The sequence below is a fragment of the Rhipicephalus sanguineus genome, chromosome 7 (assembly GCF_013339695.2).
Source record: "Rhipicephalus sanguineus isolate Rsan-2018 chromosome 7, BIME_Rsan_1.4, whole genome shotgun sequence".
NCBI lineage: Eukaryota > Metazoa > Arthropoda > Arachnida > Ixodida > Ixodidae > Rhipicephalus > Rhipicephalus sanguineus.
In genome coordinates this window covers 44,447,112-44,458,871 of record NC_051182.1, presented here as the reverse complement: position 1 = coordinate 44,458,871, position 11,760 = coordinate 44,447,112, and the positions used below count along the sequence as shown (strand labels likewise).

General features: G+C 43.8%; 1 protein-coding gene across 2 annotated transcripts in view; it reads right to left on the bottom strand.

Moving 5' to 3' along the window:
- Nucleotides 1-1,592: 1,592 nt before the first annotated feature.
- LOC119399421 (cytochrome P450 3A6) overlaps nt 1,593-11,760 on the bottom strand; it is a 48,815-nt gene continuing 38,647 nt past the window's right edge. Inside the window, exons 11-13 of one of the 2 annotated variants that reach the window (XM_037666227.2) lie at nt 10,696-10,836; nt 7,889-8,051; nt 1,593-2,226 (exon numbers count right to left, since the gene is read on the bottom strand). In XM_037666227.2, the coding sequence (XP_037522155.1) occupies nt 2,137-2,226; nt 7,889-8,051; nt 10,696-10,836 (394 nt within the window). In that variant the 3' untranslated portion in view covers nt 1,593-2,136. The remainder of the gene's footprint in view (nt 2,227-7,888; nt 8,052-10,695; nt 10,837-11,760) is intronic. The other variant, XM_037666226.2, reaches the window with a different exon arrangement.

Here is an 11,760-nt window from a genome sequence, read left to right as displayed (position 1 = left end):
TGGTAATGTATATCGTTTACCTTTTTTTTGAACACAACGCAGACGATACGTCGACGATGGTGTCAAGATCGCTTCAGTTACGGCCCTTGCGGGCGCGGGCCGGCAGAAAAAGCGTATTCCTCAAACACCAGGTGAAGGATACCAACACCACATCTTTTCTTTGACTGCGAATGCAATGTTTCGATTTAAAATTTTCTCCCTGAACGCACAACTTCGTAACTTTTAGCCTTGGGACTGATTTGTGTAATACACACTAACTGCAGTATATAGGATACCTGAAATTCTCAAGCTTTCCAGAAAAACGTTTCTCGTTCCTACCAACGAGTGCTCTTTGTGCGGTTTTACACATGCAATCAGTATTCTTCCACCAGCCTGTACCGTTTTTTATTTTCTGTACCTCGTTTTTCTGTTCTTTAGTGATGTACAGTTAGGATGGAAAGAAACGCGAAGAATGCGGCGCGCTGTTTTCATCACTCTCGGACCTTGGTGGCAGTAAAAAGATGCTAGATGGTGTTTGATTGTATCATGGATGGCTCTAGTATCTTTTCATCAGAATCGAGGCTACAGCCGCATGAAAATAAACGCGAAACAGCCCAAAATGTTGGTGCGGCATGTTCGCGTTTCATTCCAACCCACTGTACGTCCTACGCACCGTCCGTTGCTGTCATTATAAGGGTACAGTCACCTAGGCAAGCCATTCACTGCAGTAGCGTTTTGTGAAGGCACTTTTCTTTCATTATTCAGTGAAAGCATCACATTGAAATTGATTTGAGATAATGCAAAAGCACGAATAGTAAGTTTTGATCTGTAAGTACAAAGAATGTTGAGTCACGAAATGCACTGAGGGTGCATGAGAACTGCCCTCGCTCCTTTGTGCCTCGAAATATTTTGTCAGACCACGCACCAACTAGCTAAAGAACGCGTTTTAGGTACATGAGAAACCTGGGTCGGATTGTTGAAGTTGCGCATTGAGATTGGCAAACACTGCAGACTCTATTCTTGTTATCCTTTATCTGCGCAAACAATGTCAGTTCTGACCATCTCGAATACTTCGAAAAAGCTTCCATCTTGAACAAAGTTTCACTGATAAGTCCCAACAATATAAACGACGCATTCTTATCATACGAAAGTATTTTTGTAGTCTCAGGGCAGTACATGTTGTGATGCAGCTACGTTGAATCAGCACATGTCTGCCTAAATAAAGATGCTCCGTCGACGCTTCGCCAATGGCCCATTCAGGTACGGTTGCCGTGAAGATGGCTGCGCACATGGTTGTTTATGCCATCTTGGCAGCAGGAGCTTCAGCCCCGATGGCACCGCCAACTACTTCTACCTGACCTCGCAATACTACAGCACTATATCCCGACCTCGTACAATTCGCCACCCGCCCAGATTATGATGTCCGGATAAAGTGCATGATGCCAGAAAAATCAAGGAACTTGTTTGAGTTTATTTTCTATGGAAGTTCTCTTTCGTAGCGATGGCTATAGCCGAGGTTGTATTTTTTTATGTTTTAATCGCTTATAGTAGACCCTAGTGCGGCCGCTCACGCCGCTATGTCTTCGGATAGGGCGACTTGTATTCAACACTTTCCACTGCAGCAAGTGCAGCCTCCTTCCACGTTCGCTCGTTCAATGCTTCCAAGGTGCAATTAGCGGGACTTACAGAGTGGCACCGTTTGACCGCAATCAATAGATGTGCATCGTCTGGCGTTGCTGTTAAACGAACAACGCGAGCGGAGGCTGAGCTCCACAAATACCCGAATACTACTGCGCTTTAGTTTGGATTCGGGAGTATCGTAACAGTGGCTGAAATATTTGCTTTAAATTACACTACTTGATCGTTTTGTGGTGAAATAGCTACAGTCAAGTGCACACATCGCCGAACGGATGTACAAATACTTATTTTATATTTCGTGTGTTTAAGCTGCAGTATTATAAGAATGAGGTATAAACTGTGAAATATAAGAATAAAGAGCAACCGACAAAACAGGCAGGTTGCTTGTTCTAAAAGGCAACGCATGTCAAGAAGAAATAATCATGTTTGTATACATATATTGATTTATGCTCTAAATGAGGAGTTATTCTCCATATGTTGCTCGTATGCACCTGTCGGCAGAAAATAGTAAAGGACGACTCATTTCTCGCGGCTGAGCCTGTGTAGTCGAATTCTAACAGCTTCCTTTGGCACGGCCAAGTAAGAGTACGTGTCCAGCTCGAGGTCTTTCTGCAAGAGAAAAAATAAACATTAGAAAAGCATTTGTTAAAACAGTCGATGTACTTACGAGTATGGGTTTTGTAAGTGCTACTCTTGATTTATACTTGGGTGTTGGTATGCGCAACCGTGTTACGCCGTCCTTAGGCACCTGCCCACGTGTCCTTACGTACATTTTATTGAAATAGCTCGTATCGCTAGGTAGAATAGCCATACTTAAAGTACCTAATGATCCATCGATTAAGGAGTCGATTCCGCAGTCATGGCGAGTAGCTCGTGTGAAGCCCAACTGCAGATCTCGTAAGACTCGACTTTGTCTCGACTCCTTCCGGACTGTAAGCCTCGTTACCTATCTTTGTATGATAATTCACGAAATAGCGTGCTATTGACTAGTGTGTATGTGTGGTGTAAAAACCACACATATGCGGTCATGTGTAGCTTAAAAGGCAGGGATGGCCAAGTGCAGTTAAAATTGGGGCCCCTATGCACTAGTGGTGTTGAGACTAGGGAAACAGCAGAGGTGGTGGCGTTCCCTTCCTCTTTTCCCTCCTCCTCACCCTCACATCCCTTTCCCACCCAATGCTATATGATAATATACAAGGCTACGCTATGCTTTTCTTTTCTCTCCCTCTCTTTCTGCTTCGTTCTGTCTCTGTCTATCTCTCTATTTGTTTCCCTTTCTTTCATTCTCCTTCGCTCTCTGTGCGTGTGTTTGTTTTCTGTTGTCGTTATTTTCTTTCTTTCTCTTTCTCTCTCTCTTTTTCTCGTTCTCTCGCCCGTGTCAACGCTATCATATGGTTCCCACAAATGCTTGTCGCGCTAGCGTTGGTACCCGTCGCATCTATTTGTGCAACAAATAATTAATCGCTTTTTTTCCTCCAGGGACAAGCGAGATCCCTTTCAGCGAACAGTGTGCTGGCTGCGCTTTTGTCGCGTGTTTCCTAACTTTGTTGTTAGCACGGCAAGCATGCCTGGGGCTGCGCGAGGTTTTTTTAAGAAGTTGTGGACAGCGTCCATTTCGTGTCCGTGAGGTTTTGAAATTTATATATCTTCAGTAAATCGAAATTATTTATATAAAGGCATGTGATATGAATTTCCAGTACCTAAGTATAGGTCAATAAACAGTTCAGGCGATGGAAAAGGTGCACTCAAACGGGTTCAAGAAATGAAAATTCAGCCATTTGCAAGAACTATCTTTATTAATTTACAACCGGGTACTTGAGCAGCACCGACATACTTGGGAGAACGGGGTTTTTATACGTCGTGGGGTTCTTATTGTTTTATCTGTCGAAAAGCTGAGACAATAAATCATGTATTTTTGCGCTGTTGGGAAGGGGTCAGCTTCTGGGACGCTTTACAGAGAACGCTAAAGAACTTTATCTGCATTCAACAAGAATCATGATTTTACCGATAGGAAACGAGGATGGGATGCCTTTTGACCACATTATGCTTTTCGGCCTCCACTGTTTTTGGCGGGCAAGAATGACCGGATTCATCTGCGACCCTGACAGGTGACCTGCACGTGTGCTTTTTCGCGAGAGCATTGTTCAGCAAACAGATGTACTCAAACAGCAAGACTTCGTACCTGACTGGCTGTCTAGGGTTGAACTTCTGCCATTCCTAAAGGAATCTTAAGGAAAGCCAGTTCAGTTTTTTCCTTCCTTTTTTTCTTTTACCTTTTTTATTTAGATATCGACATGTTTGTACAGTTGTATATTATTATTGTTGACGTATATACCACGATCCGGTAATAACTACAAAGAGCCTGGACAGCCGAGTGGTTACGACGCTCGCCTTCGGACTGTAGGTACGCGGGTTCGAATGCCACCTCGCCAAAAATTTTATTTTGTCTTGTTTATTTCTGCTCCACTTCCTCTCCACTTGTCTTCTCCTCCCTTCTCACTCCCCTTTCTACAATGTGCTGCTGGGCAGTACGAGATGCCATATAAGGTAGAGGCCGTTCAAGATGCCGATTGTTTTCTGTTAACGCCACACAGGCCTTTAGCGAAATTAAACATCTCTGCTCTTAAAATGCGGAAATCGCAAAGTCCTCGCGACGTCTAAGAATATATGAATTCAGGTGTTTTTAACACCTTAAGCATTATGTGGCACTGAAAGTCACATACACATGCTCGTAACGATGTTATAGCTTTGTCTATGCAGACAGTTTCTGTAATGGATGTTATACCGACTGCCTGGTAGGCAAATTATTTGATATAAACAAATTGAAGATAATGAAACTGCATCCGGCAAGGCGTGCGGCAGGTTTTAGCACTTTTATTGCGTTAAGGCAATTTTCGAGCAAACGCTTCTAGCTGGCTGAAGTGTTCACAGTAGCAGCACCACACATACTGACTCCTGATTCACTTCTGCAGCTGCTACAATCGAGATTGATTGTGTTCCTTGATGTTAATGAAAACGCTACATTAAAGAACCGTGTTTCCTTTTTGATGAAACGGCTGTACTGCTTTTTATTATGTGCCAGCTGCACTTGCTTTTATTTAGTCTGTGAAACTTCACAAATCAGTCCCTTCAGATTTTGTGTTGGGCAAGCTGGTTGGGTACATGGAATTTAATATTGGTGGCACTAAGAAAAGTACATTTTGAAGAAGTAAGAAAGGAATAAAACCGAAAGAGGGAGCACCGAACGACGCACATATTTCAGAACGCGAGAAAAATGGCTGATGTGCTAAATAGCAGATTATTTATGAAAGGGGCCCCTTGTACTAGAAATGTGCTTGAACAAATTTCTTTTGCTGAACTCTACTTGTGCATAAACTTCTACGTGCTGGATACCGCCAGGCTCGTTTCTATCGACACACCACGAAATGACTGATTGGAGTTCATCACGAAGTAACGAATGGCCAAGCATAGGGCGGCATAAAGGTACTGGCAGCATGTTCCACTATCTCAAATACTAGAACGCGATGCCTGGTGTACACTTTGTCAAGCACGGAGTTATACAGTGGGGAATATAACTTTCTTCAAATCATAATGAGCACCAGTGTTTATAGGCACGCATTCAATCAACGTGCGCAGTCCATTGTATTGTACAACCCCCCCCCCTGCTGTTTACTTCACCTCGATCACCTGGTGTAGAACGACCTCGGGGATCGTACCACTTTTTCAATACATATTTATTTATCTAATATAGATCAAGTATAACTAACAATAATATAGATCAAGTATAACTACTAATTGCTTTTGACATCGTTAATTACGTGCATTATACTTTCATACACGCTTAGGTGTACATACGAGTTGCCAACGACCAGTGATGATTTTCGCTTCATTTGTGTTCGCGCCGGGGTTTTTTTTCGCGAAGGTCGTTGCGAACTTTTTCAAGGACACTTCTGCATGAGACATGTGAGGGAATAAATGGCGTAAATTAGGCTAACTGTAGTAAACGCTTCCAGTTTCACTGTACTCCGCTTCCGCTTGTTTAGTTCATGTCAATGCTTGTTGAGGGCTGCCAAATTCAGCCGGTTTTGTATTACGACATACGAAATCAAGGCGAAAAGAACGAAAACAGAGTTGGCGTCTGCGAATATTGTTAATATTTTTGTGAGTGTGCCTTAATGTCGTAATATGACGCTCGTTTCTGGTTCTTTACCTTCTTTTTTGTTTCAGGCGCTCGCATGCAGCGCCAATGACAACAATGTGGATGAAACAGTGCTGCAAGTGCGCATCTAAACGTAATGTAGTGTGGCAGATAAGAATATCTGTGTGTTGCTCTGGGCTGTCCAACAAGTACTAATACTATTATGATTTTTTTGTCAACTGAAAAACCCCTACAGTGACCCATAGTTTCCTCGGCGCCACCGTTAATCTAGTTTAGAATGTCGCAACACGTAAACTGACGTTTTATTTGTGCACAATTTGGCAACGTCCACCTTTCTCTCCCAGGCCGACTTTCGTATCCAGGAACGAATGAGTTTTATTTTGCCCTGCTGAAACAGCATGAGAGTGCGATACGCACACACTCAATTGCTTGCACACAAAAAACAATTAAGTATCTGTATTCATTGATAAAATATATTCTAAAAGCCGAAAGCTTCTAGGAGCACCAAAATGGAGTTGTGATATTTATCTCCTCAAATTAAATAATGCACAGGAAATACGAAGCTTAGTTGTATGTGAAATTATATTAAAAGATTTCTGCTTGTATACTTTTGAGAAAGTTAAGACCTGAACCAAGTGCTTATGTTCAAACTTGTTTATGTGACATAATTACTGCGAAGCGCTTGAGAGGACAGGGACAGCAGCAAGAACACAACACGAGCGCTAACTTTCAACACTTGTTGTGTCCTTCCTGTTGTCATCGTCCTTTCAAGCGTTTTACAGTAACTATCTGGAATCACTTTGCATGTGTTATAGGCTAGCTTCCTGTCACTGTGTTTACATGTTCACATTTATGATTTTCGAGGAAAGACTGGCAACAAATCACCTCCTGGACAGGAGCACACGCTAGAGTTTGATCCTGGGGAGTGTATCCGAACGAGGCGCTTGGGTAGAACTTTGGTGAATTTGAACTGGAATGACCTTGAATGAGTAGGGCCATGGTGAGAATGAGTTTGAGTAAGCCCGTAGAAGCAGAAACTTGGTGAGTATGAGTACGAGTCAGCTTGACGGCGTTGACCCTCGGTTCGCATGAGACTGACTGAGCCCGTTTAAGTAAAGGTTTCGTGAGTTTGAGTACGAAGTTCGCAGTTGAGTATAAATTTGTTGAGCATGATCTTCAGCGAAACCATTTGAGTAGTGGTCTTGTGCGTATGAGACAATTCACTTACGCTGAGGAGATCATTGGTGATGAGTCCTAGTGTGTCTTAAGCGGAAGAAAGAATCAGAAGAAGAAGCAGAAAAATGAATTGTTCAATGAGCGTGAGTTAGGTTCGTTTTGCCGATTTTAAGTCAGTGAAGCTACTTGAATTTTTTTATATTTAATGCACAATGCGACATTCTATTACGAAAATATTTACTAGAAAAGTGTATTTTTACAGGAAGTGCAAATCTGAAAATGCATGCCGCCTTAACAATTCATTCCAAGCGGGCACACTTCAAAAACTCAGCGTCTGCGATTCGCTAGTTCAATATTAATATCTGGGGTTTTACTTGCCAAAACCACGATATGATTATGAGGCACGCCGTAGTGGAGGGTTTCAAAAATTTTGACCATCTGGTGTTCTTTAAAGTGCAATGACATCGCACAGTACACCGGACTCCAGCATTTCGCCTCCATCGAAATGCGACCTCCGCGGCCGGGATGGAACCCGTTACCTTCGGGTCAGCAGCCGAACACCGTAATCGCTATGCCACCTTGGCTAGTTTGAATGTGTCCTAAAGTAACTATTGTTAACCTGACATGTGATGCTTAGATCAGTAGGTACCAGCGGCCTTGATTGCATGATTTATGTGCGTTCGCTGCACGCGGCTGATTTCTCATGGTGATCTTTTTTTTTGTTTTAACGTAATTCCTATTTCTATGAATCTTCGGCGCACTTTAAATACATACCGTATATCTGTGCATGTAGGCATTTAAATGTATATGTGCAGTACACTTATTCGTGTGATTGTAAACAGTTGTTTTAGCGGAGTATCGCACAAAACTCTCGCTCGTTGCAAGGGTAACAAAATAATGAGCAACCAAGGATAGCAAAAAAAACAAAAACAATACCTTCTGAGAGGCGCCCAGCATGATGCGGTAATGACGAAGGACTTCTGTAGTAGCTGAAGCAAGTTCTACTTGGGCCAGACGCTGGCCGATGCATATGCGGTGTCCCAGACCAAAGGGCTGATAAACAGTCGGGTTGATGCGATCTTTGTTCTCGGGACTGAACCTGCAAATGACGACGAGAATAACACCCGTACATAAGCCTCGCTCAGGCAAGCGCTCCTTCCGGAATGACGCTCAATGAGCGTCTTTTCTATGAGTACCTGTGTTCCTTCCTTCAGCGTACACTCTATAGCTGGTAGGGGTATCGCAAGAGTAAAAAAGCCGAGTTACTCTTCAGATTTTTGTTTTGCTCTCGCAAAGCATGACATAGAGTGAAATGCACGTTCGCTCTGTGCTAAAGGAGAGAGTGAAATGTGCTTACACTTCATCTTTCTTTCACAGAGTGGAATGCCCGTATACTCTTCTGACATGAGAGAGTAAAATGCAGTTATACTCCCGTTCCTGATATACATATAGATGTGCCAGCATACCGCGAGCGATGATTACTCATTATTATGCACACGTATATATAGTAGAGTGCACTGCGTTCGTCGTGGCGCTGGAGACGACTAATAAAAAAAATTAGCGTTTCCAGCGCCTCTCAATTCTTTTCAGTGTACTAGAAGGCACTAGGATAAGGCCTAATATCCGCGTTTTTAGCTTTGGGTTTCTGTTGTTAAACAATCGAATATCGAATATCGGTCATATTGACTGTGGAAGTCAATACGAGTGAAGCAAAAAGTCATCGTCGTGTGATGACATCACCTATAGCGTCGTCATGACGTTACGGGTCACCAAAATTTCTAACGTCTCTATGACGGCACGTAACGTGACATCACATGATCACTTCGGCACATGAGCTGCGCGTTCCCTTCTCTGCGCATGTGGGAACTCGAGGCAATAAAAAAAAGCGAACTCCTGGCGCAGAAGACCTCATGGAAAGCAGCCACGGAGCCGCGTCGGTTGCTTGGAGAGTATAAAAAAGTGGCGTTCCCGTGACCCAGCCTGCTGGAGGCAATGGTGCAACGCAAAAAATGCGCGGTATGGGAGACATTGAGTGGATTCTTTGTTAGGCCTGAGGAGTATGCAACACTAGAGGAGGCTCGACGAATACGAAATCAGGCTTGACGAGTCAAATGGCTCATCCCATCCTGATGTGCCGTTTATGTCCTTCATACTTCGTCACTAAAAGGGTGGAATATATGCGGCATTCTATCGGTGTCCGAGTGACGAACTTCGTCCGACAACGAACGGCTAACGCACGGTGGCTGACAGCGCCTCTGTCGCAACATAGACAAGATCCCGCGTCGCGCAGCTGCGCGTTTACTTTACGCGCGAAATTCGTCGGGATAATGTGTTCCATGTACTCCGGCCTTAAGGTTTTCGCTTTCGAGCCGTCTTGCCATAGTGTAAGAAACGCTCGGGATACTTTGCTCATTCTACGTGGCTGCACGAAAACCGGCGGCCGGGCCCATGATGATCGAACAGGGCATTCATTAATACACGCGTATTATACTGTGACACATTCATTCGATTTCTTCGTAGATGAGTAAACGCACTGCTAACTCGATAAATGTACGACGTATTCATTACCCTCAAAATGGCTGATTTGCAGCACCTCATATCAACGGGTCAAAGTTACGTGCTCTTACTGTCGCCAACCATTAGCACACATGAATATGAAAGAGTCACAATTTCGTCCTTGAAGGCCAACTCCGGCAATTTTTCGAGGTCAATGGATCTCGATAAAATTCGCTGGGTACGTTCGTTTTTACATTCCCGTTATTTTTCCCAAATTACAAGCTGGAGAGCTATGAAGATTCATTACAAGTGAATTTTATTGATTGCCCCGACTGTCCCCACCTCGCTTCCCAGAAATCTTGGCAACATTGTGTGCGTGACGTCATTTTTGACATAGCGGAAGTGACGGAACCGAGGGGCTACTAGAGCGTCTGCTATCCGCAAGGCAACAACCGCGTGTGTTTGGCCAGCGCTTCGTTGGCTGGGCGTGTGAATTTCAGTTTCGTGCTATGAGTGGTAAGTGGTGTTGCGTTGTGGGCTGCACATGATTACCAGTTGGCAGTCGCGAAACACTCGCGCCGAACGATTACCCTGCGTCTTTTATTAGAGTGTTTTAGCTAGCAATGCCGGTTTCCCGCACGGAAAGTGCGGTAATACCGTACCGGCTAAAGAATGTACATGCCTGAACATTACCGTACGGAAACACTTTCCGCAACATATACAGGGTGCACTGTGACGAGGCCTATCGGTATATGGTGAGCTGCGCGTCGTGCCAAACAACGTAGCCTAATCAAGTAACGTTGGTGCGTAAGGTGGCTCGTACTTGGCCTATATTAAATTTCTTTGGCCCTACCAACGCGATGTTCAACGCCGTATTGCCAAGCTGATGCACTGTTCTCACAGCAATATTAAGAAACTTTAGTTTGTCCGCAAAACAAAATACACAAATGAGTGTCAAGGCCTCCATAGATTTTACCAACCCGTATAAGTTTCAGCGCCTGGCGTATATGAAATTTAGTAGCACAGGGCGCTAATGGTTAGATTCTTGATATATGTTTCAGACATGACTCCACAAGGGCCTACAAATTTCGGATCATGCTATCTCATCCGGAGGATACGTTGCTGGTCACAGTGGTACGAATTTGACAATTGAAACATCGTCACATAAAAAGTCTGGCAGCGAATAAGATTACCCGTGATATAATTTACTCGGGCATCCGGAATTTGACAATAACCTTGAGGCTTACCTTTCGGGTACAAACTTCTCAGGATAGTCCCAATATTTCGGATCATGATGCAATTGGTATGTGGGCACCATGACAGATGTTCCCTTCTTAATCAGGTATTTCCCGTAGCGATAATCTTTGTCAGGGCACCGCGACGTAAACCTGTGGATGTAAAACTGCACGATGTAAACTCGTGTGGCAAGACGTGAACAGCAGTCTGGTTTTCAGAACCAAATCAGGATCAAATGTAACTTCAGAAACGATTGCATCGTTGAAGCGAAAACGAAAACACGAAAAAAAAAGTTGTCTGTAAAAAAAACATGTGTAGGTCACCATGGGCCCTCCACAAGCGTTTTCTTATTACGTTGCACGAAGATATCATAGCCTGCGCTAGCAAAACTGCACTTATCTGGTTTCTTTGCCCAGTGCGATTGTGGGCAAATAAACGTAGTAACAAGTATGTCGACCAAAACAGCGTCATTATCAGTTGGCGAGACCAGCATTCCAAATTCGGAAACTTTGTACGAAGTGGAGCGTCTAGTGCCGCTAAAATCCACGCTCGCATAGTTATAATTGTCGGTCTTATGTTAGATATTGCTCAATGTGTATGGATGAAAAATTTGTCAACACGGGGTGTCGCTGGAACCGACGTTTCGACAAGGGAACTTGTCTTCTTCAAGGCTGCAATTGTTTTCCTTAGCACGCGTGTATATATGCTTCCTACGCCTCCTCCAACCCAAACAAAGGAGGAGAGGGCAGTTGCGAAAACGGGGGTTCGAGAGAGAAGGAAGGGCCGGCGTGTGAGTTCAAAGGAATAGTCTGTCACAAAAAACGAAGACGGGGGGAGGGTGTTCGCGTTGAAAGGTAGAAGCGAGGTAGACGTTTCACTGTAACAATGAAAGATGGTTATAAGAAAGAAGTACCACCTCATAATCATGATTCAATCCGTAGTTATACAGCCTCTTGTAGTTTAACAAATTCTAGAAGCTTGGTCAGGTGTAGCTTTGAATGACTTGGACTCCTTATTAGCACCTGGTCTCGACTAAATTTGTCTTGTCACGTATGTCGGGCTCGTCGCAAGGAATC